Source organism: Neoarius graeffei, chromosome 3 (genome assembly GCF_027579695.1).
Source record: "Neoarius graeffei isolate fNeoGra1 chromosome 3, fNeoGra1.pri, whole genome shotgun sequence".
NCBI lineage: Eukaryota > Metazoa > Chordata > Actinopteri > Siluriformes > Ariidae > Neoarius > Neoarius graeffei.
The window spans coordinates 81,956,677-81,981,670 of record NC_083571.1 but is presented as its reverse complement, the minus strand read 5'-3'; the positions used below and the strand labels follow the sequence as shown (position 1 = coordinate 81,981,670).

Genomic DNA, 24,994 nt, shown 5'->3' with positions numbered 1-24,994 from the left:
AAGTTATAGGATTTGTTGACAACTCGCATCGAGTTCGTTACACTTCTACCCGGCGTGAAGCACACTCAGTCATGTGGTTGTGACGTCATCGTAAACAAATCTGTTCTACTCATCCAGACGACTTCACAACGGCAACGTTGCCAGATCTTTCCACTCTGGGACCCGTTCTCAAAAGACTGCGTTTTGGGGCACCCAAAACGCCGGTGCCGTGTGGACGCCAGGCCTAAACGATAAACAATTGTATCAGATTCACCTGAATCCGTTGCCGTGTGGACAGGGCCTTAATGTGAGACATCACCCAGAGTCAGACTAATATCAAGTGAAGTCATTTTAAAAGCAGTGCTTCCATTATCATTGCAATTACAGGCAGAAAAAGCCATAGACAGTAATTTATTATTTACATGAATTTTTACAGTCAACTCCTCTGCACAATGAATAGTTAATTTAATTTAATTACCCTTTCCAGATGAATAAGTCCAGTCAAATATTGACACGTCACCTTAACCTGTACAAAACCCAGCAATGTCTTCCCTGACAATTCTACAGTACTTGGACAACAGGACGAAGGAAAAAAAAAATCAAAATCAATGCTCTAAACATGAACAAAACAGCAATTTTTTTTCCTAGACCAACTATTCATTTTCTTGGAAGGGAAGTACTGAAAAAAATCAAGCATAAAAGGGATTTACTTAAAATGTTGCCGACGTCTTAAGACGGCTCAACTGAAGGATGGATTTTTCCAACTGGAGTCGCTTTGCTAACATGCAATTCCTGAATGAAGTTCGCCTCTTTAGCTTTACACAGGAGCTGCAGGGCTGAAGCAGTTAACATATAAAATGAAGTGTGTGGGATATGATACAGCCATGGGATACAGAGAACCTGATCTCTTTTGCACACTAAGATTCAGGATCTTGGAAGTTGAGATCTGACTGGCTTTTCACACTTAGTTTTTGGGCCGAGAAACAGTAACGCAATACCATCTAAAAAAAAAAAAAAGTTATTAAATAGTTCAGTTTGACGCATTCAGTCGTCAAAAGTAGGTGGTTCCTGGCTGCATTTATTGCCAAAACCATTACATATCACACGCTCTACTAAAGCTTCAGGGTCTGACTGGTGAGACGACTCACTGCATTTTACTGCAAACAGGCATCATTTCCTGAGTGAAAGGACACACTGGTGTACATAATTACTTCTCAACCTGGGCACTGGCTCCTTGTACAGCATGTATTCATTATTGAGCTGCGCTGTAAAACTGTCACCTGAATGCACACTGCATTCAAACAGCCTGAAGAGCTCATACACACTGACTGTAGGTTCATGGTCATGATGGGAAGAAAATAAAAACTGACAGAAGATACAATGAACTTGATAGGGGACCAAAGTAAAGGAAATTAAACCATTATTGAAGAACACACAATTAGAAAAAAATAAAAACCAAAAGCTGCATGACTGGGTCTAAACAGTAACACACACCCCACCATTCAGCTGGCAGCCTCGATGGTGTACAGTCCGTCTTTGTGAATACAGCACTTCAGAGCTGGTATTTACAGATTGAACCCAGAAAGTCTGCCGTCATTTCAGAATCCTGTATCCGGCTTGATGAAGAGGGCTGAGAAAGCAAAGGCGAGAAACACGATTCCACCGATGATCGTAACTGTGGAGATAAAACACACATTAAGTCTGCAGTGGTCTTTTACTATTCGTAAAGAACGCTGTATGGATGGAATATGCTCTGTAAGGCAAATCTTACCAGTCCTGACTGATATTTTCTGAGCCACCATCCTTCCACCAACTACAGCCAGGCCTGTGCAGAGGCAATGGCCCAGAGTTCCACCCACCGCCACTCCAAATGGATCCTACAGCAACACAATTCAGTATTGAGAAAAACACCCCGGTAGATATAGAAGACTTGCAACCACATGATCAAAACATGCTACGTCATGATGGTGGATATACAAAGCAACTAGGATGGCAGTTGCTGAAAGCATGTCTGTAAACAATGCTGAATTTTCAGCATTACCACGATTTGAACAGTTGAGCGAAGATTTGATAAAGAGATGATGTGTGGCTTTGACCCATATTATTAAAAAAAAAAAAAAAGTCAGACTTTTCTGAAGATAAGACGTCTCTGCCACCCATTGAGTACCCAGATATTGCATTCTATCTAGTTCGGCTGCCGAAGAATCAAGTCTGACCTTGAACGAAATATAGCCCATTTTCCGAGTGGGTGCCCACTCTGGATTGTTTCTATCATAATTTTGCTGGCGCTCCTAGACGCGAAATGGTAATGCACGTGTTAAAATAACTGAGTGAACCACAACAAGAGAACACTTATTTTCTAGCAACACGAAATCAAATTCTTCCATCTCATCTCATTCTCTCTAGCCACTTTATCCTGTTCTACAGGGTCGCAGGCAAGCTGGACCCTATCCCAGCTGCCTACGGGCGAAAGGCGGGGTACACCCTGGACAAGTCGCCAGGTCATCACAGGGCTGACACATAGACACAGACAACCATTCACACTCACATTCACACCTACGCTCAATTTAGAGTCACCAGTTAACCTAACCTGCATGTCTGTGGACTGTGGGGGAAACCGGAGCACCCGGAGGAAACCCACGCGGACACGGGGAAGAACATGCAAACTCCGCACAGAAAGGCCCTCGCCGGCCACGGGGCTCGAACCCAGGACCTTCTTGCTGTGAGGCGACAGCGCTAACCACTACACCACCATGCCACCCCAAATTCTTCCATGATATCGCAAAAGCTTTTGAATCTCACCGGAGATAAAATGATTACTGCAAACACAAGCTGTTTTGGTTTTAGCCTCTGTTAGATCAGCCCTGGGTCATTCCATGTCAATTCACACAAATGCCCAAAACCTCCCCAGGGACACCTCTTCAATTTGCCTTATTTTAATTTTCTTAGTGCCTTATGATGTCAAATGAAAGAATCCAAAATTTTAGCTTCCTAGCGCGAACGTTTTTTGAGTTATGGCCCTTCAAAGTTTGGGTGCCACGCCCACTTTTGGGGTCCGGGAATTGTACACTTAATTTGCAAGCGTTTTTGGAGGCCCATATCTTTTGTTCTAAGGGGAATATAGACCTGTAAATTGCTATATCTATGTATTCTGGCCCTGTCTATCTGATTCTGCACCTAAAAATAGCACAAGTTTACTAACTTGAGATTAACCCCTTAAAAGTGGATTTTTTTAATGACAATTTTTTTTTGACATTTCAGGGGTCCATATCTTGGAAAGTTTTTGTGTTGATGGGGTTTCAACTGATTTATCATCATATTTGGGAACTCTACTGTGTACTTAGAGAGTTTCAGGGCACTCAGAGCTTTGGTGGGGGTACAGGAGGGCCCCAAATATGGCTTCGGGACAAAATTACCGTTTGGTGCGTCCTACTTCAGGCCATTAGTTGTCCATGTGGGCACATGATGACTGGAATGAACCTTTAACCCTATCAACTGACACCTTTTATCAAACTTTTAAGCCAATAAAAACTTTGATTATCCAACTCCTTCAATATAAAATAAGCATTTGTATATGGTACTATTTTTGCATATTTTCTGGAAAATCCTAAGTCGGGAAAGTAGGTCAACTGTTGTTTTGACTGCCTGTCCATGTTTAAGGTAGTAAAAGCACACCCATATAGTGATTTTAATCTATGGGAAGATTATTTATACCCAATACCCCATTAGTTATATTGACAATTACAAGGGATAAACCCTTTCCCGGCTGTTTCACGATGCCGTTTTTTTTTTTTTTTTTTTTACATTTGACACCTTTCCCTGTATCCAACCAAACTCTGACCACTACACACTTAATAGTTAAATGCATCTTTCAAACAGGAAAGGGAAAGATGCAAACAAGGGGATGATCCCAAGGAAAACATCCTGGTTGCTTTACTACATTTGTTCTGACATCCGATCTGGAAGTTAAACCTAGATTCATCAGGGTTTTTTTTTTTCAAGAAAAAAGGGGAAGGGGCCCCTAGCCACTCATGTGGGGAACATTAGCATATCAATTAGTAAAAAGGGGAAATACTAACTGATATGCTAATGTTCCCCACATGAGTGGCTAGGGGCCCCTTCCCCTTTTCTTGAAAAAAAAAAAAAACCCTGATGAGTCTAGGTTTAACTTCCATCGGATGTCAGAACAAATGTAGTAAAGCAACCAGGATGTTTTTCTTGGGATCATCCCCTTGTTTGCATCTTTCCCTTTCCTGTTTGAAAGATGCATTTAACTATTAAGTGTATAGTGGTCAGAGTTTGGTTGGATACAGGGAAAGGTGTCAAATGTAAAAAAAAAAAAAAAAAAACAGCATCGTGAAGCAGCCGGGAAAGGGTTTATCCCTTGTAACTGTCAATATAACTAATGGGGTATTGGGTATAAATAATCTTCCCATAGATTAAAATCACTATATGGGTGTGCTTTTACTACCTTAAACATGAACAGGCAGTCAAAACAGTTGACCTACTTTCCCGACTTAGGATTTTCCAGAAAATATGCAAAAATAGCACCATATACTAATGCTTATTTTATATTGAAGGAGTTGGATAATCAAAGTTTTTATTGGCTTAAAAGTTTGATAAAAGGTGTCTGTTGATAGGATTAAAGGCTCATTCCAGTCATCATGTGCCCACATGGCCAACTAATGGCCTGAAGTAGGACGCACCAAACGGTAATTTTGTCCCGAAGCCATATTTGGGGCCCTCCTGTACCCCCACCAAAGCTCTGAGTGCCCTGAAACTCTCCAAGTACACAGTAGAGTTCCCAAATATGATGATAAATCAGTTGAAACCCCATCAACACAAAAACTTTCCAAGATATGGACCCCTGAAATGTCAAAAAAAAAGTGTCATAAAAAAAATCCACTTTTAAGGGGTTAATCTCTCTAAAGTTAGTAAACTTGTGCTATTTTTAGGTGCAGAATCTGATAGACAGGGCCAGAATACATAGATATAGCAATTTACAGGTCTATATTCCCCTTAGAACAAAAGATATGGGCCTCCAAAAATGCTTGCAAATTAAGTGTACAATTCCCGGACCCCAAAAGTGGGCGTGGCACCCAAACTTTGAAGGGCCAAAATTCAAAAACCGTTCCAGCTAGGAAGCTAAAATTTTGGATTCTTTCTTTTGACATCATAAGGCACTAATAAAATAAATATCAGGCAAATTGAAGAGGTGTCACTGGGGAGGGTGTGTGAATTGACATGGAATGACCCCCCTGCTGATGTTGTTCAGCCGTACTCCTCTCCTCTCCGTACTAAGCCTCAGAGTTTCCTGGCCCTCTTTCTGAATCACAGACGGAATTCTAAAAAATTGGAACGTGCCATGGTCACGAGTACTGTTGTGACCACAACCATATACAGCACAAAGATATGGCATAGCTAAAAGAACGCTTAAAGCAGTGGAAAAACAGAATTACGCACGTGTGACTGTTTTGTATGGAATGTCGCTTGACCCTGCATTTGTATATCCACCAGCATGGCCGATATCCGGGTTTCTGTTTTGCTTTGACGTCACTTGCAAGTCAAGGATACAAGCTGGTTCTGTCTACTTTTTGATCCTATGCTTTTCCAAGTCATATGTGCACTGCTTCCCACAGGCAAAAGATAAAAGACCTGTATTTACAGGACTGTGTGCTTGATGCAGGGTCTTGACTGCTAAGCAATAGTGCAGAAACTACAATAAAGGAATCCTGACATCGAGCATTTTAGTAATAAGGGTATTTTCAGCTGTCAAAATGAACTGAGTATTTAGTCAGCATTTTTTTTTGTGCAAATATGAACACTCCAAATGAGCTCAGGCCTGCTGAAACAGACCGCAGTGACATCACTTTGGGAGGTGGTCTCAGTTTGGCTCACTTCACCCTATTCACCATTGTATTTTAGCCCTCTAGGCTTGCTGTAGACAGATCACATGCTGTTGTACTGGGATGCTCAAAAAAGCAAAAGGTGCACTGGACTTAATCTGGCGCTGCACAGTGCTGACTTAATATGGTGCATGCTGGTTAGAAATTTTGTTCAACTTTCCCCTGCGCTGAGGAACATTACGTCACAAAAACCTTGTGGGAGCACGGCGGCTGCAGTTTTCTGTTATCCATTCACTGCATGAGCTACAAGACACCTTCATGACGTCAGAACATCACCCTCATTAGATGGAATCTTGGATGACAAACATGACGCATGTTTCCTGATGCTAAAATGCATGAATAGTCTTAATTTAAGAAATACCTAGATCTGAAAAGATTTCTGCAACAGTGGCACTGAAACCTGTGTTATAGTGTAAGCTGATGAGAACGTGAAAAAAAAACCCTCAACACTGAATGCATCCTAACAATGATTTATTAAATGAATGATTTATTCTGTCAGTTGTGTCCAAAATTCATGATTTTGAATACAATTCCACGATCTCGCCTGTTAGTCACATCATTTACAAACTACACCAGGAAGGAGAAACTGTCCAGTTGGACTGCTGCATTTTACGCCTCTCAGCTTGAGATCAGCTGTTCATGTTGACCGTCACGTCAGTCGAAGTCGGACAGAGACGTAAACAAATGCACCTAAAAGGTAAAGGTCTGAGAGCTGCAGAGGAACTATTGAGGTATTTCACCTGACATCACAGGGTCACGTGACGCCCCGGTGTCCGCCATTTTGAAGGTCAAGCTAGCTAATGTCAACAACATAGTAGCTAATGTTACTGTAGCAATGTTTACGTTGTCATTTGGATGACTGTTAAAACGTTTCAGTCTCAAGTTTTTCCTTTACTGGATTTACTAGTTTACTGTAATTATGATCCGGCAGCTATTTACACCGGATCCAGTGTAAATAGCTGCCGGAGCGTGCTCCGGCTTGCTCCCAGAGTGCTCCGGCCGAGGTTCCGGAGCGCGCTCCGGCTTGCTCCCCCTCAAATTAAGCAGCACGCTCCGGCTTGCTCCCGGAGTGCTCCGGCCGAGGTTCCGGAGTGCGGTCTGGCTTGCTCCCCCTCAAATTAAGCAGCGCGCTCCGGCTTGCTCCCAGAGTGCTCCGGCCGAGGTTCCGGAGTGCGCTCCGGCTTGCTCCCCCTCAAATTAAGCAGCGCGCTCCAGCTCGCTCCCGGAGTGCTCCGGCCGAGGTTCCGGAGTGCGGTCCGGCTTGCTCCCCCTCAAATTAAGCAGCGGGAACAAGCCGGAGCGCACTGCTTAATTTGAGGGGGAGCAAGCTGGAGCGCACTCCGGCAGCTATTTCACTGGATCCGGTGTGAATAGCTGCCGGATCATAATTACAGTAAACTAGTAAATACAGTAAAGGAAAAACTTGAGGCTGAAAGGTTTTAACAGTCATCCAAATGACTGAACGTAAACATTGCTACAGTAACATACTAGCTACTGTGTTGTTGACATTAGCTAGTGCTAACAGCTAGCTGCTAGTGCACTGCTACAACACAGACACCGACTCTAATAATACAGTTCTTGGTCACTGCCTGGTAACAGCAAATTTATAACGGGCCATGTCTCAACAGACTAAGAAGTTATTTCAATGACATTTAATAACATTTTGTTTATCCTGAGGACCGAAAGTAAATGAAAATGTGAACAAACCTTAGCTGTAATCAGATGGCGACCACCGGCTCCAGGGACGACCCGCTGATGTAGGCATGTTACCCAGCCTGACACAAAATATTTGTAGGCATCCAAACTCTTATACGCTTTCAGATCAATACCTGTGTATGGCGATGGGTTTTTAACGACATAGGTATACAGATCATGTGGGCCGAAGTCAGGTAAAGACGAGGGCTTCGTGTACTTCCGTACGTCAGTGAACAATCCTGGTGGAAGCAGGTAAACGTCGTTCTCTAAGCCTGCTAACCTCAATTTTTGCAAACACCTCTCCCTCTGCTCGCCCTGTAAATGCCCTACGTCGCTGGATAGTGAAGGTGTTTTCTGCATCTCGCTCCTTTTTCTTTTATGTTTTTCGTTTGTCGCCTTCCTCGCATTCAAACTGATTCGAGCCGTGACGTCCAAAATGGCAGCCTAACGATGCATCACATGACTTGGTCACGTGGGTGAAAAACCTCAATAGTGTGAACAGAAAGAGGATTGAGGCCCCATCAAGGCTGAAGTGGACTAGAAAGAGAACAGAGTCCTTTTTCAAGGGAATGCAAAAAGAATTGAGAAGCTTTTCGAAAATCACTCCCCTCTGGTAGGAGGTTGTGGTCAATTAGAACCCAAACCTCACACCATAAGGCCAGCTTTTTCCCCACTGCAGCAGCCTCATCAATAAGGTCAGAGACCACCACTGACTAACCTCACACTTCCAATCTATAACATTAATGCACTTTGTCTCTGAACTGCGATTTTGCGCATTTCATGGTCATGTTCATTCTGGCTCACACTGTACAGCTTGGTTATTGACTTAGCCCATTACACATCTTTTCTTCTCTCACACACACACCCCTTCATGTGACCCATTTTTGCACATTCTGGACTGCACCAACTCATGCACATACTTAAGGGGTATGTCCACTTTCGACTTCAGGTCGGACCACCGTCAAGATGGCCGCATAGCGAGAGAGCTCCCGGTTGAACCAGAGTAATTAGAGAAATTCCAAACCAAGCAAATATCCCACAAAAAGCATAGAGAAAGGGGATAAGAGCTATATTATCACTGAGCAGTAAACGTCGTCTGAAGTCAGGTGGGTGAAAAAGACAGGGCGCAGCAACAATTAGCAGCTAACAGGTTTAAGCTAGCAAACAACAAGGTGCAGTGTCGAGAAATGGCCGACTTGGAACTGATTCTGCGAGAATTAAGAGGGTTTCGCCAAGAAAATAAAGAACAATTAGAGACAATAAAAGAAGAAACTATGAAGGTGAATACCAGACTGGACGAGGCAGAAGGGCGAATTGAGGAAGCAGAAGAGAAGATCCAAAACACAGAGGAAGTCATCGCGGCTATACTAAAGCTGCACACCAAGCTGGAGGATAAGTTGCTGGATCTGGAGAGCTGCTCCAGACGTGAAAACATAAGGATTTATGGGGTGCCGGAGGGATCTGAGAAGGAAACAACAACAATGGTCTCATTTGTGGAAAATTTACTCCATGAGGGTCTTGAGTTAACTGATATGCCCGACCTTCAGATTGAAAGAGCTCATCGGTCACTGGGACCACAGCTGCCAGTGGATGCGCCGCCACGCTCCATCATAATTAAAGTTTTTAAGTTTCAAAACCAAAGAGACATTACTCCGCAAGGCATGGCAGGGGAAGGGATTTACCTGGCAAGAAAATCACAAACCTGGATCACGACTATCCACCTCTAATACTCAAAAAACGAAGAGAATATATAGAAATCCGCAAAGTGCTGAAGGAAAATAAAGTTCAATTCCAGACCCTCTTCCCCGCCAGGCTGCGGGTGAGACATGATGATGGAACCAAAACCTACGATACTATAGAGGAGGCATCAGAGGACCTGCTGAGAAGAGGCTACACCGTGACAACCATCAGACCTCTGGAGACGCTCATGGAGCAGGTACAGCAGCTGTCCTGGAGGAGAGCGGACAGACGAGTGATGAAGGGTGCATTTAAAGCCGGCCGGGATTCAAGCTACAAGGAGAAGCTCCGAGCCTTCAGCAGACCAACACCAGCCCCCTCCAGGACCTAAAGGATCTAACCCACAGCTCGAAGACGGCAGAGTTAATTGTGAAACCTCTTGAATTGTACTATGACCATAACTAGTGGTGGAGATCCACTATTCAATAGACTGGTTCATTCGGGACCAACTTTTCACTTTTCCCCCCCCCTCCCTCTGTCTCTTTTCCGCCATGCGACTATTGCAGATAAGGGCCTCTCCCTCTGGACCAAGGAGGGGGACTTTTCCCTTCGAGCCCCCTTGGGAGGCTCAGCAGGGTCAGGTTAATAGACCCCTACACAGGGAGTCACACGGACAAATTGTGCTCAGTTTGATGTGTATTAATAGGTTAATTGTTTATTCCCTGCTGGTTCTCACGGGGAGGGGGAAGCACACCAGGTTTCTGAGCGGGATGGGGGGTAATATCACAAAGATGCAAAACAGGTCTTTAAAAATATCATTTAATATAAATGGGGTACTCAGAAGGATAAAATCCAAGTAGCTTTCTTGCAGGAGTCACACCTCAACAACTCCGAACATGCTAAATTGAATAAATTAGGATTTAAAAACATGTTTACTTTTCTTCCCATGGATCGGGGAGGCGGAGAGGAGTGGCGACCCTGATATCCAGGGCTGTAAATTACGAACACATATCAGAATATATGGATAACGAAGGCAGATTTGTCATGTTACAGGCAAAATAGAAGAAATTGTGATAAGTCTCCTTAACGTGCATATTCCTCCAGGCAGTGACCGGTCCTTCTATAAACATATAGTCGATCTAATGACAACAAAAAGTCAAGGGATTTTAATATGTGGCAGAGATTTTAACATCCGATTAAATCTGAAAATTGACTCATCAAATGGGAAATCTGACGCAAAAAAACACTAGCAGAAGATTAAATACTTGGATGCGCGAAGTGGGGATTGCGGACGTGTAGGGAGAGAAACCCGACGAGCCTTCGCTGAAACTTCTATCATATAGGTTAAGAAAACAACAAGCAGATAGAACTATACATAAAATAAGAAACTCTGCAACAAATGAAATAGAAACTAATCCGGAAAAAATCCAGAAGTGCTTCCAAAAATACTATAAAAACATTATATTCCCAACCACAGACAAGCAGCGACAACCGATCAATGCCTTTCTGGCATTGCCTATCGTGGCTCAGGTGGATAAGGCGCCATACCATAAATCCGCAGACCCGGGTTCGATTCCGGCCCGAGGTCATTTCCCGATCCCTCCCCGTCTCTCTCTCCCGCTCATTTCCTGTCTCTACACTGTCCTATCCAATAAAGGTGCAAAAAGCCCAAAAAATCTTTTAAAAAAAAAAAAAAGGGGGGTAACAATGACATCCAGGGAGCAAAAACTGGCCCTATTTGCTGATGATTTATTGACAAGTATGACACAACCTACACAGACACTCCCAAAACTGATAATTGCTAGAGGAATTTGGTTTAATTTCTGGTTACAAAATTAATATCAACAAAACTCAAGTATTAACATTTAACTATGACCCTCCATCTTCAATTAAGATCATGTACAACCGGAATTGGGATGCTGAGTCTATCAAATATTTGGGTGTCTCACTACCTAGGGACTTCGAGACTGTATGAGATCAATTATGGCCCACTAAATTCAAAGATCAAGTCTGATATACATAGATGGGATGTTATTCCCTTTTTAAGTTTAAGCTCCCGGATAGAGTCAAGCAGGACGGATATTCTTCCACGGATGCTATACTTTTTTCAGTGTCTACCAGTCAAAATAGCATCTAAGCAGTTCTTAGAATGGGACCGATTAATAGCAAGGTATTTGTGGCAAGGGAAAAGGGCCAGAATTAAATTTAAGACGCTGCAATTAAGAAAAGGGTGGAATGGGCCTTCCCTGCTTACAGGAATACTACCATGCAGCCCAACTGAGACCTTTAGTCTGCCCATGTTCACCAACATACACTGCAGCATGGAAGGAAATGGAAGGCACGATGATAAAGGGGATCCCAATAACAGCCCTACTAAGTGATAAATTACAAGAACAGGAGATCCCGGAAGACTCTATAACAGGCAGCTTTCTGAAGTCCTGGCAGGAAATAGTCAAAATTTGCGGATTAAGAGACGCATCTAAAATTATGAGGTGGTGTGCCTATGATTCAGACTTTACACCAAATAGAATCGATAACAGATTTAAGATATGGATCTCAAAGTTTAACTACCTATTATTCATTCGTCCACAACGGGACATTTCAGAGTTTTGAAACCTTGCAGAAGGACCATGGACTGGGAAGGGATGATTATTATTATTATTATTTTTTTAAAAAAGGTACCTGCAAGTGAGACATTATTTTAACAAAAATCTTAAAGAGCTGTTGGGAAAAGGGGAGTCAGGGTTCATGGAGGTATTTTTTAATCATTAACTAAGCCCAGATCAGACAACAAAATTATCTCCAAATTATACAAAGAGAATACAGAATACATAAAGAAGAAATGGGAAAAGGAAGTAAAGGTAATGATCACACGAGAGCAGGGAGAAAATATGCCAGCTACAATGGGTCTCAACCAGGTCAAACACATGGCGGGAGTTCTGCTGGAAAACCATTACAAGATATTTTGTTACACCCATTCAGAAACGACATCAAGGCAACGAGGACGCTTGCTGGAGACTTTGTGGGTCTAATGGAGCCAACCATTTCCATATTTAAAAAAAAAAAAAATTTTTTTATTTTATATATATATATATATATATATATATATATATATATATATATATATATATATATATATATATATAGTTTGTTTGAAACATGGACCAACAAAGACAAAAAACTGCTGGCTATACTATTGGCAGCCAGTAAGAAATCCGTCACGAGGAAATGGTTAAAAGTAGAACCACCCACCATTGATAAATGGATTGAAATGGTCTATGAGACTTATATTATGGAGAAGATATCTTTTTCCCTCCAAGTTGAAAAAGAAAAAAAAAAATGTATAAGATCAGGACCAAACAGACTGAGTATGTAAAACCAATCATCTGATTTCATTTGATTGTACTTGTGAATCGTGTGAACCTGCCCTCTTTATGTGATGTTTTTATTGTCCAAGGTGGCGTGCTCCCCGGTTTTGTTAAATTTTGTTATTTCTCCCAACTGGAATAAGTAGTGGTCCGTAAAAGAAAATCCTAGAAGGGCAGTATGGACAAAATCACTTGAACTTTCTGCTTCCATTCTTATCCATGTCCTTGAATGGCTAAAGCTGTAATTAATGTATGTGATGGAAATCTGCCTTTCCAAATAAAAAAGTCCACTTTCAAATTTATTTTTTTTTTTAGATTCTTCTATTTTTTTTTTATTCTATGTATATAGCTATTTTTGTCTTTGCTAAATTCTTCTATGTTAACTGTTCAAGCACTAATCACCAAAGCAAATTCCTTGCGCGTGAGAACATACTTGGCAATAAACTTGATTCTGATTCATTAATTCCTGAAGGAACTAAATTATGAGAAAATAAAACAAAGGGTAAACTTTACATTCCTCTTACATACGGTTATAATTATTCCGTTTCCTAACATAGATGTGTGTGTACATGATTGCTGACCTCCCGTGCAGCCAGAACGATGGTAGCGAGCTGAGAGCGGTCACCCCACTCTGCGAGGAAAGTGAGTGAGAGTGCCTGGATGAAGATGGGAGAGATAAAATTGTGCCACTTCCTCTGAGGCAACATGGCCGCCGCTGCCCCCGCCTCGACATCAGGAGCCCCGTTGGCCAGTTTATAACGCTGAAGCTGGAAGTAAACACACCAGCCAATCAATCAACCAAAGCTCTGGTGAGGTGAAGGTCAAGTCAACATGATCAGCAGTTTCAGTTCAAACGTAAGATCATGTGATTTTGTTTGCTTCCTCCGTGTTCAGTTTTATACACCCGAACCAACAGCCAGTTGACTCACCTCCTCGTCTTTCTTCTTAATCTCAGCCTGTACTTCCTCAAGCTCCTCCTGGCCTTCATCAGCGCTCATCCTCAGCCCCTCTCTCAGCATCCTGATGCCAAAGATGGCAAACAGCACTGTGGAGATGTAGTACGTGTAGATCCGTGGGATAATAGTGGTGGCGTAACCAAAAAGGACTAATGACAGGACACAGATAAAAATGTTCATGTTAGATGTACCACTGTTTTTATATTTCAGTCTATAGCCCCTACAAACATATCATCTCAAACATACTGCACATATTTTAACAGGTAATTACAGTGCTCAGCGTAAATGAGTACACCCCCTTTGAGAAGTAACATTTTAAACAATTTCCAAAATGTTGACAAGACAAAGTTTAATATAACATCTGTTTAACTTATAACGGGAAAGTAAGGTTAACAATATAACTTGGGTTACACATTTTTTTCAGTTCTACTCAAATTAGGGTGGTGCAAAAATGAGTACACCCCACAACAAAAACTACATCATCTAGTACTTTGTATGGCCTCCATGATTTTTAATGGCAGCACCAAGTCTTCTAGGCATAGAATGAACAAGTTGGCGACATTTTGCAACATCAATCTTTTTCCATTCTTCAACAATGACCTCTTTTAGTGACTGGATGCTGGATGGAGAGTGATGCTCAACTTGTCTCTTCAGAATTCCCCATAGGTGTTCGATTGGGTTCAGATCAGGAGACATACTTGGCCACTGAATCACTTTCACCCTGTTCTTCTTCAGAAATCCAACAGTGGCCTTAGATGTGTGTTTAGTCATGTTGGAAAAGTGCACGACAACCAAGCGCACGGAGTGATGGTAGCATCTTCTCTTTCAGTATAGAGCAATACATCTGTCAATTCATGATGCCATCAATGAAATGCAGCTCCCCGACACCAGCAGCACTCATGCAGCCCCACAGAAGGACACTGCCACCACTATGTTTCCCTGTAGGCACCATGCATTTTTCTTTGTATTCCTCACCTTTGCGACGCCATACAGTTTTGAAGCCATCAGTTCCAAAACCATTTATCTTGGTCTCATCACTCCAGAGTATAGAGTCCCAGTAGTCTTCATCTTTGTCAGCATGGGCCCTGGCAAACTCTCGGCGGGCTTTTTTGTGCCTGGGCTTTAGAAGAGGCTTCTTTCGTGGACGGCATCCATGCACGCCATTCCTCCACAGTGTACACCGTATTGTGTCACGGGAAATAGTCACCCCAGTTTGGCTTTCTACTTCTTTAGATAACTGCAGTGAACTTGCATGCCGATTTTCTTCAACCCTTCTCATCAGAAGACGCTCCTGTCGAGGTGTTAACTTCCGTGGACGACCTGGACGTCTCTGTGAGATGGTTGCAGTTCCATCTTTCTTAAATTTTTGTACCACTTTTGCTACAGTATTCTGACTGATAAGTAAAGCTTTGTTGATCATCTTGTAGCCTTCACCTTTGTGGTGGAAAGAAATTATTTTCTTTGGGGAATTCTGAAGAGACAAGTTGAGCATCAGTCTCCATCCAGCATCCAGTCACTAAAAGAGGTCATTGTTGAAGAATGGAAAAAGATTAATGTTGCAAAATGTCGCCAACTTGTTCATTCCATGCCTAGAAGACTTGGTGCTGTCATTAAAAATCATGGAGGCCATACAAAGTACTAGATGTAGTAGTTTTTGTTGTGGGGTGTACTCATTTTTGCACCACCCTAATTTGAGTAAAACTGAAAAAAAAAAAAAAAAGTGTAATCCAAGTTATATTATTAATCTTACTTTCCCGTTATAAGTTAAAAAGATGTTATATTAAACTTTGTCTTGTCAACATTTTGGAAATTGTTTGCGTTCATTGAGATATTGTTTAACCCATTGACACCTGAAACGCCTGCAAAAAAACATCTGCAAATGCCTAAGACAGTTTTTAGAAAAGGTCCCCATCTGCCTGAGGGTTTTCTGAAATAAAAATAATTAATTGAAAATGCCTATGAAAAATTCAATATCTCAGCCTCTGAAGCACATAGAGACATGAAATAAATTGCATTTAAAAGATAAAATTCTCTGCTTTTATTGGATCATGCTCATTCAGCATTAACACTAACATTTTTATAAAAAAAAAAACAAATCTCAGAGTCAGATGAGTAAAAATCAGTATTATATGATTCATTCATATAAAGAACGACATAACACAGATCAATTGATCTAAAAACATGTCAACACATAGATTAATTCATCTAACATGGAACAAGGCACTTTGTCATGGGAGAAAGGTGGGAAAGGAGTGAGGAGAAGTGGTGAAAGTCCTGAGGAGGAACTGGAGGAAATGACCAGGGGAAACGACCGGAGGAACAAATTTCCAAAGACTGACACTGACCTCACACACACCCATCTTTTATACACACACACACTACTGTCGTAGAACGTGGTGCATGAAGCACTCGCGGTGCAGGGGAATATTGCACTGCCTGCATCCCATCAGTGTAGACCCCGGGCGCACATTGGTGCCAGTGTGCTTTTTGGCACAATCCCTGCAGGTCTTTCTCTTGTTGCTGATCTGGGCCAGATCATGCCCAGCTGAAGCTCCAGATAGGCTGGTGGGGAGCATCTGGTGGGGAGCACTTCTCTTGGTTACTGGGACGCACAGCTCCATCGTTAAGTCCTCCAACCAGGCTTTGTAGCCACTCTTCCTGTACTTCCATTCATCTCCACCAGCAGATCTGGCAGCCACAAATGAAAAAATAAAAAAACAGCCTCCTCCACCACTTTGAAGACCTGTGATCGATTTGGTAGTACCCCACCATCTGGTCGAGCAGGTCTACACCCTTCATATGTTGCTGGTAGTCAGCAAGGCAGGCTGGCACCTTGACCTCCACCTGACGCTGAGCCTCGATCTTCCTTTTCACTGACCCCAAAGCCATGGGGTCATGGTGGTTGGACAGGACCATTACTGCCTTGGTGTCCTGCCACACGCACAAGGTCAGCTCATCCTGTTGAGCCACCAGATACTGATGCCTGGCCATGCCAGCCTGCTTGCTGAGCTCCTTGGTCTTCGGTAGGCCCCTTCTGTTTGCGCGCACCGTCCCACAAGCCTGAATTCCCCTTGCCTTCAGGTAAACCAGCAAGGGCATGCTTGTGTAGAAGTTATCCATGTAAACAGACAGGTGTGATCCGTAGTATGGGCTGGCCAGGTCGGTGACGATGCGGTGCGCCAGGTTGATCTCCGCCTTGCCCTCTGTGGCCCCCGTATACACCTGAAAGCTGGTGACGTAGCCAGTTGTACTTTCTGCCATCACCCATACCTTCACTCCCCATTTTACTGGCTTCATGGGGAGGTACTGCCGGAATGCCAGCCGCCCTTTGTACTTGACCATGGACTCGTCCACGGTCACGATACCATTAACTTCATAAAGGGCCTGGTATTGGTTCAGGAGGAGGTCCAAGAAGCACCGCAGTTTCCATAGCTTGTCCGATTTGTCCACTTTAGGGTCAGTGTTGTCTTGGAGATGTAGATATCTAAACATGATTCAAGATTCAAAAAGTTTTTGCTGGCTGGATTTCTTTATGATGATGTCCATGTAAACTTATGACGTGCACGTGTTGGCCATTATTGTTTTTATTTTTGTGTATTGTGCTATGCATATGAATTTATTTATCTATTCCATATGTATTGTTATTTAAGTTATTTATTTATAATTGTATTACTATTTATCAATGTTGTACATTTGGGACATTTAGGTATTTGGGACATGTAGTTTTGCTTTATGATTCAGGATAAAGTAAAGTTACTGCCCAATACTGCTATTTATTATACTACTATTACTACTGCTATATATTGTTACTATACTATCACTAAAGCATAATCATTATTATTATTATTATTATTATTATTAGTAGTAGTAGGCCTAGTAGAAGGCTCTAACACCACTTCGGGTACATTACTGGCCATGATGGAGACATCACTGCAAAATAATAATAATAATAATAATAATAAATTAATTTTATTATTATTAATAATAAATTAATACAACCCTGCATCGTATGCCTTGCATTATGCAATTATACTGTATACTGCAGTAACACTAGTTTAAAAAAATCCTAGTTTTCATACTGCAGTAATTCGCCGAGGTTTTTTTTTTCATAAGGGTAACGCCACGCAATAAGACACAGAAGTCGTCAGAAGAGAGCGCAAGAATAAATAATTACCTCCAGATCATGTCGAAGCGATCTCGTGCCATCACTCGGGGGACATTTGTCTGATACAGCCACTTGCTCTGTCTCCAGTAATCCCGGCGAGTTGGTAGTTTCATTATCCCAAAAGTTATGCAGAGACCGATGAACGATTTCATTTCCTGTTTTGAGACGGCGCTCCACTTTAAGTTTGATGGTGTGTGACCGCGCGTCTGATCAGCATATACATTTGTCTGTGTCACCAACATATCCCAAACTTCCTCAGTGAAAATATTCGAAAATACATCTAAAGGGCTTGCATCTTCAGATATCGGCACCTTTAGCCCAGGTGTCCGAGTGAACTTTTGTTGACGTGGGGGGTGAAATCCATCTGACTGCCAGTCCACTTGGAAGCCTTGGAATTCCTCATCATCATCATCCTCTCGAAACAAATCCCACTCCTGTTCTCTATCTAAGGGGTCTTCCGGCACATCTCCCTCTATATCTTCCTCGATTAAAATCTGTTCACCCCCCTCCAACTCCACATCACTTCCATCACTGTCACAGCATGTCTCCGCAGTAACCGCAGCCATTTTCGCCGGTGTTAAATAGCTAAACAAACGCACGTGTGCAGAACAGCGAGTATGGCTGATTGATTGATGTTATTATCGACAAATCACACAACACATTTTTGGTCACATGGTCTTAAAAAATCGAAAACACCCACCACATGTGTATTTGAACTAATGATTGTGCATTACATGCTGCATGCGCCTTGAAAAAAATGACAAATCAACAATGCTGCGTTATGCAGCAACCGGCATTTGGGGCAATGTTGTGTTATGCAACAACCGGCGCTAGGGACAATGTTGCGCGACGCAGCATCCGGCGTCAATGGGTTAAAATGTTACTTTTCAAAGGGGGTGTACTCATTTACGCTGAGCACTGTACATGCACTGTACTCTCATGCTCATGGACCCCATGTAAGAGACTGCTGTTACCACAAAGTATAGCTTTATGCATGACCGGAAAAAAGTGTAATTAAATAAGCAAATGATTAAACTTTCAGTCCTTTAAAAAAAAAAAAGAAGTTTTTGAGCCCCTACAAACCCAAGTTAAAATGGTACCCCCTCCCCACACACAGTCACATCACCCTATCTCTGCTACAGGCACATCATCTCATCTCATCACCATATTATCTTTGTTTATGGTAGGACTATTAGATTTGCTATTCCTGTAGTTGGCAGGTCTTGTACAGTCGTCTTTATTATCTGATCGAGTGTCATGCTGTACCAATACCCTTGTGTTTTGTTCATATCATTTGCTTATCTTGATAACTGAATTTGCAAGTGGCCACGAGCTTGGGAATTGTACTACAACCCCAGAACAGAAAACATTGGGACAGTATCTTGAAACTAAAAACAACGATTTGCAAATAATCTTTGACTTGTATTGCACTCAAAACAATACAACAGCACATTATTTGATGTTTAACCTCATGAACGTTATTGTTTTTTCAAAATAAAAACATTTAAATTTTGATTCTTGCAACATTTCAAAAATAGTTGCGACAGTGAAGCATTTACCACTTTATAATGTTGCCATTCCTTCTCCCAACACTGATAAGATGTTTAGGGACTGAAGTGACCCCAAGTGAAGTGTTTCAGGTGTTATTTTGTCCCATTCTTCCTGCAAACAGGGGTTAAGGTGTGCAACAGTACATGGTCGTCATGGTCCTATTTTACGTTTCAAAATTCGCCAAAACACTCTATTGGGGACAGTGGGAACAGATACCCTCTTCTTCCACAGCCATGCCTTTGTAACATGGGCAGAATGTGGTTTTGCATTGTCTTGTTGAAATAACCCTGGAAAAGATGCTGTCTTGAAGTCAGCATATGATGCCCCAGAATCTCAGTGTACTTTTCTGCATTAATGCTGCCATCACAGAAGTGCAAGTTACCTTTGCCAAGGGCATTGACAACCCTATACCATGACAGACCCTGGCTTTTGGACTTGTTACTGGTAACGGTCTGGATGGTCCTTTTAATCTTTGGTCTGGAGCACATGACGTTCATTTCATACAAAAAAAGATCTGGAACACGGATTCATCTGACCACAATACACATTTCCATTGTGTGATGGTCCATTCCAGATAGCTCCAAGCCCAGAGAAGTCGACGGTGCTTCTGGACACAGTTAACATAAGGCTTCCTTTTTGCACAGTAAAGTTTTAACTGGTATTTGTGGATGTAACTCTGTATTGTAGTGCTTGAGAAAGGTTTGTCAAAGTAATCCCGAGCCCATGTGGTTATATCAGCTATAGATGAATGACAGTTCTTGATGCAGTGCCGTCTGAGGGCTTGGAGGGCACAGGTGTTCAGCTTAGGCTTGTGCCCTTACCCTTTACACACCGAAATTCCTCCAAATTCCTCGAGTAGTTTAAAGGTCTCATTGCATCGTTTTTTCATTAATTGTGCGGTGGTCTCTAGTATGAATGAATGGCCTGTGAGCCAGTTTTGGTGGGGAAAAAAAAAAAAAATGCTGTGGTTCTCCTGTTTCAGGCTGTTCTAGTTTGGTGGAGGAGTGGGTGGCGGGAGAACGACAGGATTTCAGCTCTTACTCATTAATATTCATAACATGTAAACGTGTTACCTCTGATTGGCTAACAGCACTGTGACGCTACCTCCAGTGGGTCAGAACAAGCGGATGTGGGTGTCTTTGTAAAAACTGTTTTGATTGGCTATTATGGTCTCGACATTGATGTTTTGACCAATAACAACGTAGATAAATTTTACATCACGTTCAACGCGATTTAAACAAGACTAAAGATGGCGACTTACAAATAATGTGTAAACATCGTTGGAGTTAATAAAGTTTGAACAGCATGAAGGAACATACCCCAACCCCCCGAAAATAATAATAAAAAAATTAACAGATTTGCCATAATATAAAAAGGTCGTTTTTTTACTCAGAAAAAGCGGAAATCCGCCGAAAAGCGGAAAACTCTCATCCCTGCCTAGCTTGTGACCATGTCATGCATGCTAACGGAGAATATGAACATGCTATTTTGTAACAAAAACCTTCGAACAAAAAGTTCATGTTTTACTTACAGCTTGTGAGCTGGTGGTCGATCGTCTTGACGGTACAGATCCAGGTATTAAAAACAACCTCGAAGCAAAACCACTACTGAAGGCACCGAAGTTTGAAAAGTCACTGTGGTTGAAACGATCAGAACACAGTACTGACGTTGCATTATACTTCGCTGGTGGTGTTCCAAAGATAAATTCCAACCATTTCTTCTTCAGCTCTTCTATCTTGGGCAAGAAATGCAACGTTGATGTGTTACTGCCACAAATAACACAGGCACGAACTTGTTCAGACATGTTTTCAACTTGCGGTTAGGTCCTTTTTGTTAGCTACTGACGAGATGGGCTCTGCTATCTCTCTTTGCGCTTAAATCCAAACTTTCTTCCCATGGGCGGTCGCAAGCCAAGGTGGGCGAGGCCATGAATACTAATTTTCGAAGTGACGCAAGTTCGTACGGCTTTTTCAGATTCACTCGTTTTTCCGACTATTTTCTTTCATAAGCTAATACAGGGAATGGGAGTAGAATTACATTTTCACATGCAGCATGCATATGCAACTCGGAGTGAACTATGGCATTTCAAAAAGAGCCAGTATTAAACATTTTTGGTGGAAGGGCACTTTTAATGATATTATGCACTATAGAGGGTGAAATATCCAAATCCCTTCATATCTTTCATTGAGGAACATTGTTTTTAAACACTTCAATAAATTTCCTCATGCATTTGTTAAACTGGAGATCCTTGGCCCATCTTTGCACCTCAAAGACTAGGCCTTTCCTGGATACTGATTTTATACCAAATCATGATTACAGTCGGGCGGCACGGTGGTGTAGTGGTTAGCGCCGTCGCCTCACAGCAAGAAGGTTCGGGTTCGAGTCCGTGGCCGGCGAGGGCCTTTCTGTGCGGAGTTGCATGTTCTCCCCATGTCTGCGTGGGTTTCCTCCGGGTGCTCCGGTTTCCCCCACAGTCCATAGACATGCAGGTTAGGTTAACTGGTGGCTCTAAATTGACCGTAGGTGTGAATGTGAGTGTGAATGGTTGTCTGTGTCTATGTGTCAGCCCTGTGATGACCTGGCGACTTGTCCAGGGTGTACCCCGCCTTTCGCCCGTAGTCAGCTGGGATAGGCTCCAGCTTGTCTGCAACCCTGTAGAACAGGATAAAGCGGCTACAGATAAAGAGATGAAATGATTACAGTCACCTGTTGATATCACTTCTTTCAAATCACATCATTATTTAATTGTTTTACCTCATTACTAGCCCTAAATCGCACCATCACAACTTTTTTTTAGAACGTGTTGCATGCCTGAAATGCAGGAATGGATGCATAAAATCACTAATGAAACGAAGTTGACCAGACAAAACATGAAATATTTTCTGTTGTGTTCTGTCCGCAATCAAATACAAGTCAAAATAAACTTACAAAAAAAAAAAAATCACTGCTTTCTTTTTTATTTGCGTTTTCCATACTGCCCCAATTTTTTCTGACTTGGGGTTGTATATAAATAAAACAAGGCTGCTGTTATTAAGTTATCATTGCATTATGAGCTAAACTGTAAGTAAACGTGCTGTTTGAGGATTTTCTTTTCTGGAGCTACAAATAAAATGCCCATGTTCTCCAGTGTACGTGATCTAGTTTAAGATGAAAGCAGAACTTAGATAATCTGTCAAAAAAACCAAACATTTTCTTAGTCAATAGTTAATATCAATAATGTTTGTGTCATAGCTGGAATATATATTTACAAGCCCCTAGTAACAAGTTTTATCTACATAGTGCACTTTAGTTTAACTCAAATCATATTTTGGCGAGAAGAGTCTGACAAAATAGTCATGCTTGGAGCCTACTGCTCAAAGTTAAAGTCATTATTTACATAAGAACAAAGAAATCCTTGACATTATGCTACCTGACAGGCAGGTCATGAGACCCAGCGCTAGCATGGCTCCTGCCAAGACAGTGAGACGGTTATAGCGCATGGCCATGATGGCAGCGATGAAGAAAGTCTTATCTCCGAGTTCGGAGACGATGATGACCGAAATTGCTGCCACAAACGCATGGATAAATCCCAGGTTTCCTTTACTAGGCTCTTCTAGACTGATGGCTGGAGCTGCAGGTTGACCAGTTGGAGCTTTCTGTACAAACGGACAAAACCATTATTGCAACATCAGTGTGTATGACAAAGAGGCAACAATAAAAGTGGCTTGCAGAAATATAAGTAGACCTCATATGGGAAGAGGGAGCAAATTATAGACATACACACAAACTTGCGCATGACATACACAGTCCAGATAAAGTGAGCATGTTATGGATGTCCTTTTATGCCAGGATCAGACGACACAAATTCAACTCGATTTTGACAATTTTGTCATGCCCGACAAATTTCCGACATCGGGCCCGAATTTGAACGTTGGGAACGAAAACAGGTCTTGTGTAGTGTGATAATCAAAGAATAGTGATGTGACATGACACCTAATTAGAAGTCTAATGTCATACAAAAAGTTATTTTCTCGCCTAGCTTGACAGCCCCTATGACATGTCCCTTGACAGCCATGTTTGATAATTTCTTGACCCTCCTCCTCGACTACATGCAAAAGACATAAACGATGATGGGTTGAGGTCAAACTTGTAGTGTTTCCTGTTTCGTGAACAACAAACCGCATGAATTTATGGCACTATGATTGCTTAAATCTGACATGACCACCATCATGGAAGAGAAAAATTGTGTGTAGTCTCATCCCAGCATAAGACATGCAACATCCATGTGTTTTACTGCTCTGTGCCAAGTTTTTCCTAAAAAGTGGTGTCCAGGAAACACAATCAGTAAAATTTTAGAGTGGAGATCCTGATCAAAAGTTGTCAATAATAATAATTTGGGGGGCGGCACGGTGGTGTAGTGGTTAGCACTGTCACCTCACAGCAAGAAGGTCCGGGTTCGAGCCCCGTGGCCGGTGAGGGCCTTTCTGTGTGAAGTTTGCATGTTCTCCGGGTGCTCCGGTTAAGCTAATTAGTGGCTCTATATTGACTGTAGGTGTGAATGTGAATGGTTGTCTGTGTCTATGTGTCAGCCCTGTGATGACCTGGCGACTTGTCCAGGGTGTACCCCGCCTTTCGCCCGTAGTCAGCTGGGATAGGCTCCAGCTTGCCTGCGACCCTGTAGAACAGGATAAAGCGGCTACAGATAATGAGATGAGATGAATAATAATGACAGGTCATTGAAAATGGGTTTCATTATTTATACAAAACGTTTTGAACCTTGAACTTTTTAAAAGACAAAACAAGGAAGTACTGTGAACACGAGCTGTTTTGAATCAGCAGTTTAGTAGTTTTGGGTTCTGTGTGTTGAGGATTCAGATAGAAAACACATTCATTGTCTTCAATAAATAAATGTGATATACCTAGCTGTACATAATACGCAACGAGGTAGATAAATGTTCACAAAACACACTGTAAGGAAACATTGACTTGATAAAGATAAAAGAGAAGTAAAGAGAAGGAAAAGGAGCAGCTCGGCCTGTTTGAATAGAGGCAATCAGCTAGCCAGCTAATTTATTACAGGAAGTACATCTTAGCCTCGTAGCTCCCACTAAACTTTACTCTCTATAGTGAAAACCAAACTGGACAAATGTACAGCTGTGTATTCGATGTTACCTCAGCGGGCTGCTGCACTTCAGGTAATTTATTATCCTCTTGTATACCTGAGACTCTTTCAGTACTCAGAACACAGACGACCAAAAGCACAAAAAATAGCTTCAACTCAGCAGGCCGAGAAGCGGCCCGGGGAGGCATTTTAAAACCCAACCAACGTAACAATTAAATAACCGTAAATATATAATTAAAAAAATAAACTCACATAACCATGTAACTTGTGTATACTAATGATAAATCGCTAACCGGCTAACTCACTAGCTATATTCATGCTCACGAAGCCGCTTTTGGTGTTCTCGCTCAAACAAACATGCTAGCTGTCGAGCAAACAAATCTGATTCGTCCATTTTGAAGCTGAACCACATATTCAAGGCGACGTCATAGAAGTCCAATTCAGTGATTGGCTAAAAATCTGCCTATAAGGAACGGTATTCGTTGAGCCTGTGAATTTCTCAGTAACTAATAAAAGTACTTTATTGGAAAGTTGTGTTTAATACTGTTGTTGAACTCGAAACCAGGCACTTTTCATGGTCGTTTTTGTACTATTAT

General features: G+C 42.0%; 2 protein-coding genes across 2 annotated transcripts; both read right to left on the bottom strand.

The window, feature by feature from the left end:
- Positions 1-375: 375 nt before the first annotated feature.
- tmem165 (transmembrane protein 165) lies at positions 376-24,752 on the bottom strand. Its single transcript, XM_060917468.1, has 6 exons — positions 24,449-24,752; positions 22,707-22,932; positions 13,555-13,730; positions 13,207-13,392; positions 1,751-1,856; positions 376-1,654 (listed from the first exon to the last, which is right to left on the bottom strand). Exons 1-6 carry the CDS (start codon positions 24,584-24,586, stop codon positions 1,578-1,580), a joined length of 909 nt encoding a protein of 302 aa, XP_060773451.1. The 5' UTR covers positions 24,587-24,752; the 3' UTR covers positions 376-1,577.
- Positions 15,793-18,367, bottom strand: LOC132882950 (piggyBac transposable element-derived protein 4-like). The gene is made up of 2 exons (XM_060916064.1): positions 17,756-18,367; positions 15,793-17,065 (listed from the first exon to the last, which is right to left on the bottom strand). Exons 1-2 carry the CDS (start codon positions 18,310-18,312, stop codon positions 16,252-16,254), a joined length of 1,371 nt encoding a protein of 456 aa, XP_060772047.1. The 5' UTR covers positions 18,313-18,367; the 3' UTR covers positions 15,793-16,251.
- Positions 24,753-24,994: the final 242 nt, after the last annotated feature.

Excerpts from the sequence above, each read along its gene's own strand:
- LOC132882950 (XM_060916064.1), bottom strand. The coding sequence starts at position 18,312 with ATGGCTGCGGTTACTGCGGAGACATGCTGTGACAGTGATGGAAGTGAT. Across the intron at positions 17,066-17,755 it reads CGCTTCGACATGATCTGGAG|ATATCTACATCTCCAAGACA; the intron begins GTAATTATTTAT and ends AATCATGTTTAG.
- tmem165 (XM_060917468.1), bottom strand. The coding sequence starts at position 24,586 with ATGCCTCCCCGGGCCGCTTCTCGGCCTGCTGAGTTGAAGCTATTTTTT. Across the intron at positions 13,731-22,706 it reads TCTCATGACCTGCCTGTCAG|TCCTTTTTGGTTACGCCACC; the intron begins GTAGCATAATGT and ends TCCTGTCATTAG. Across the intron at positions 1,655-1,750 it reads GAAAATATCAGTCAGGACTG|TTACGATCATCGGTGGAATC; the intron begins GTAAGATTTGCC and ends TTATCTCCACAG.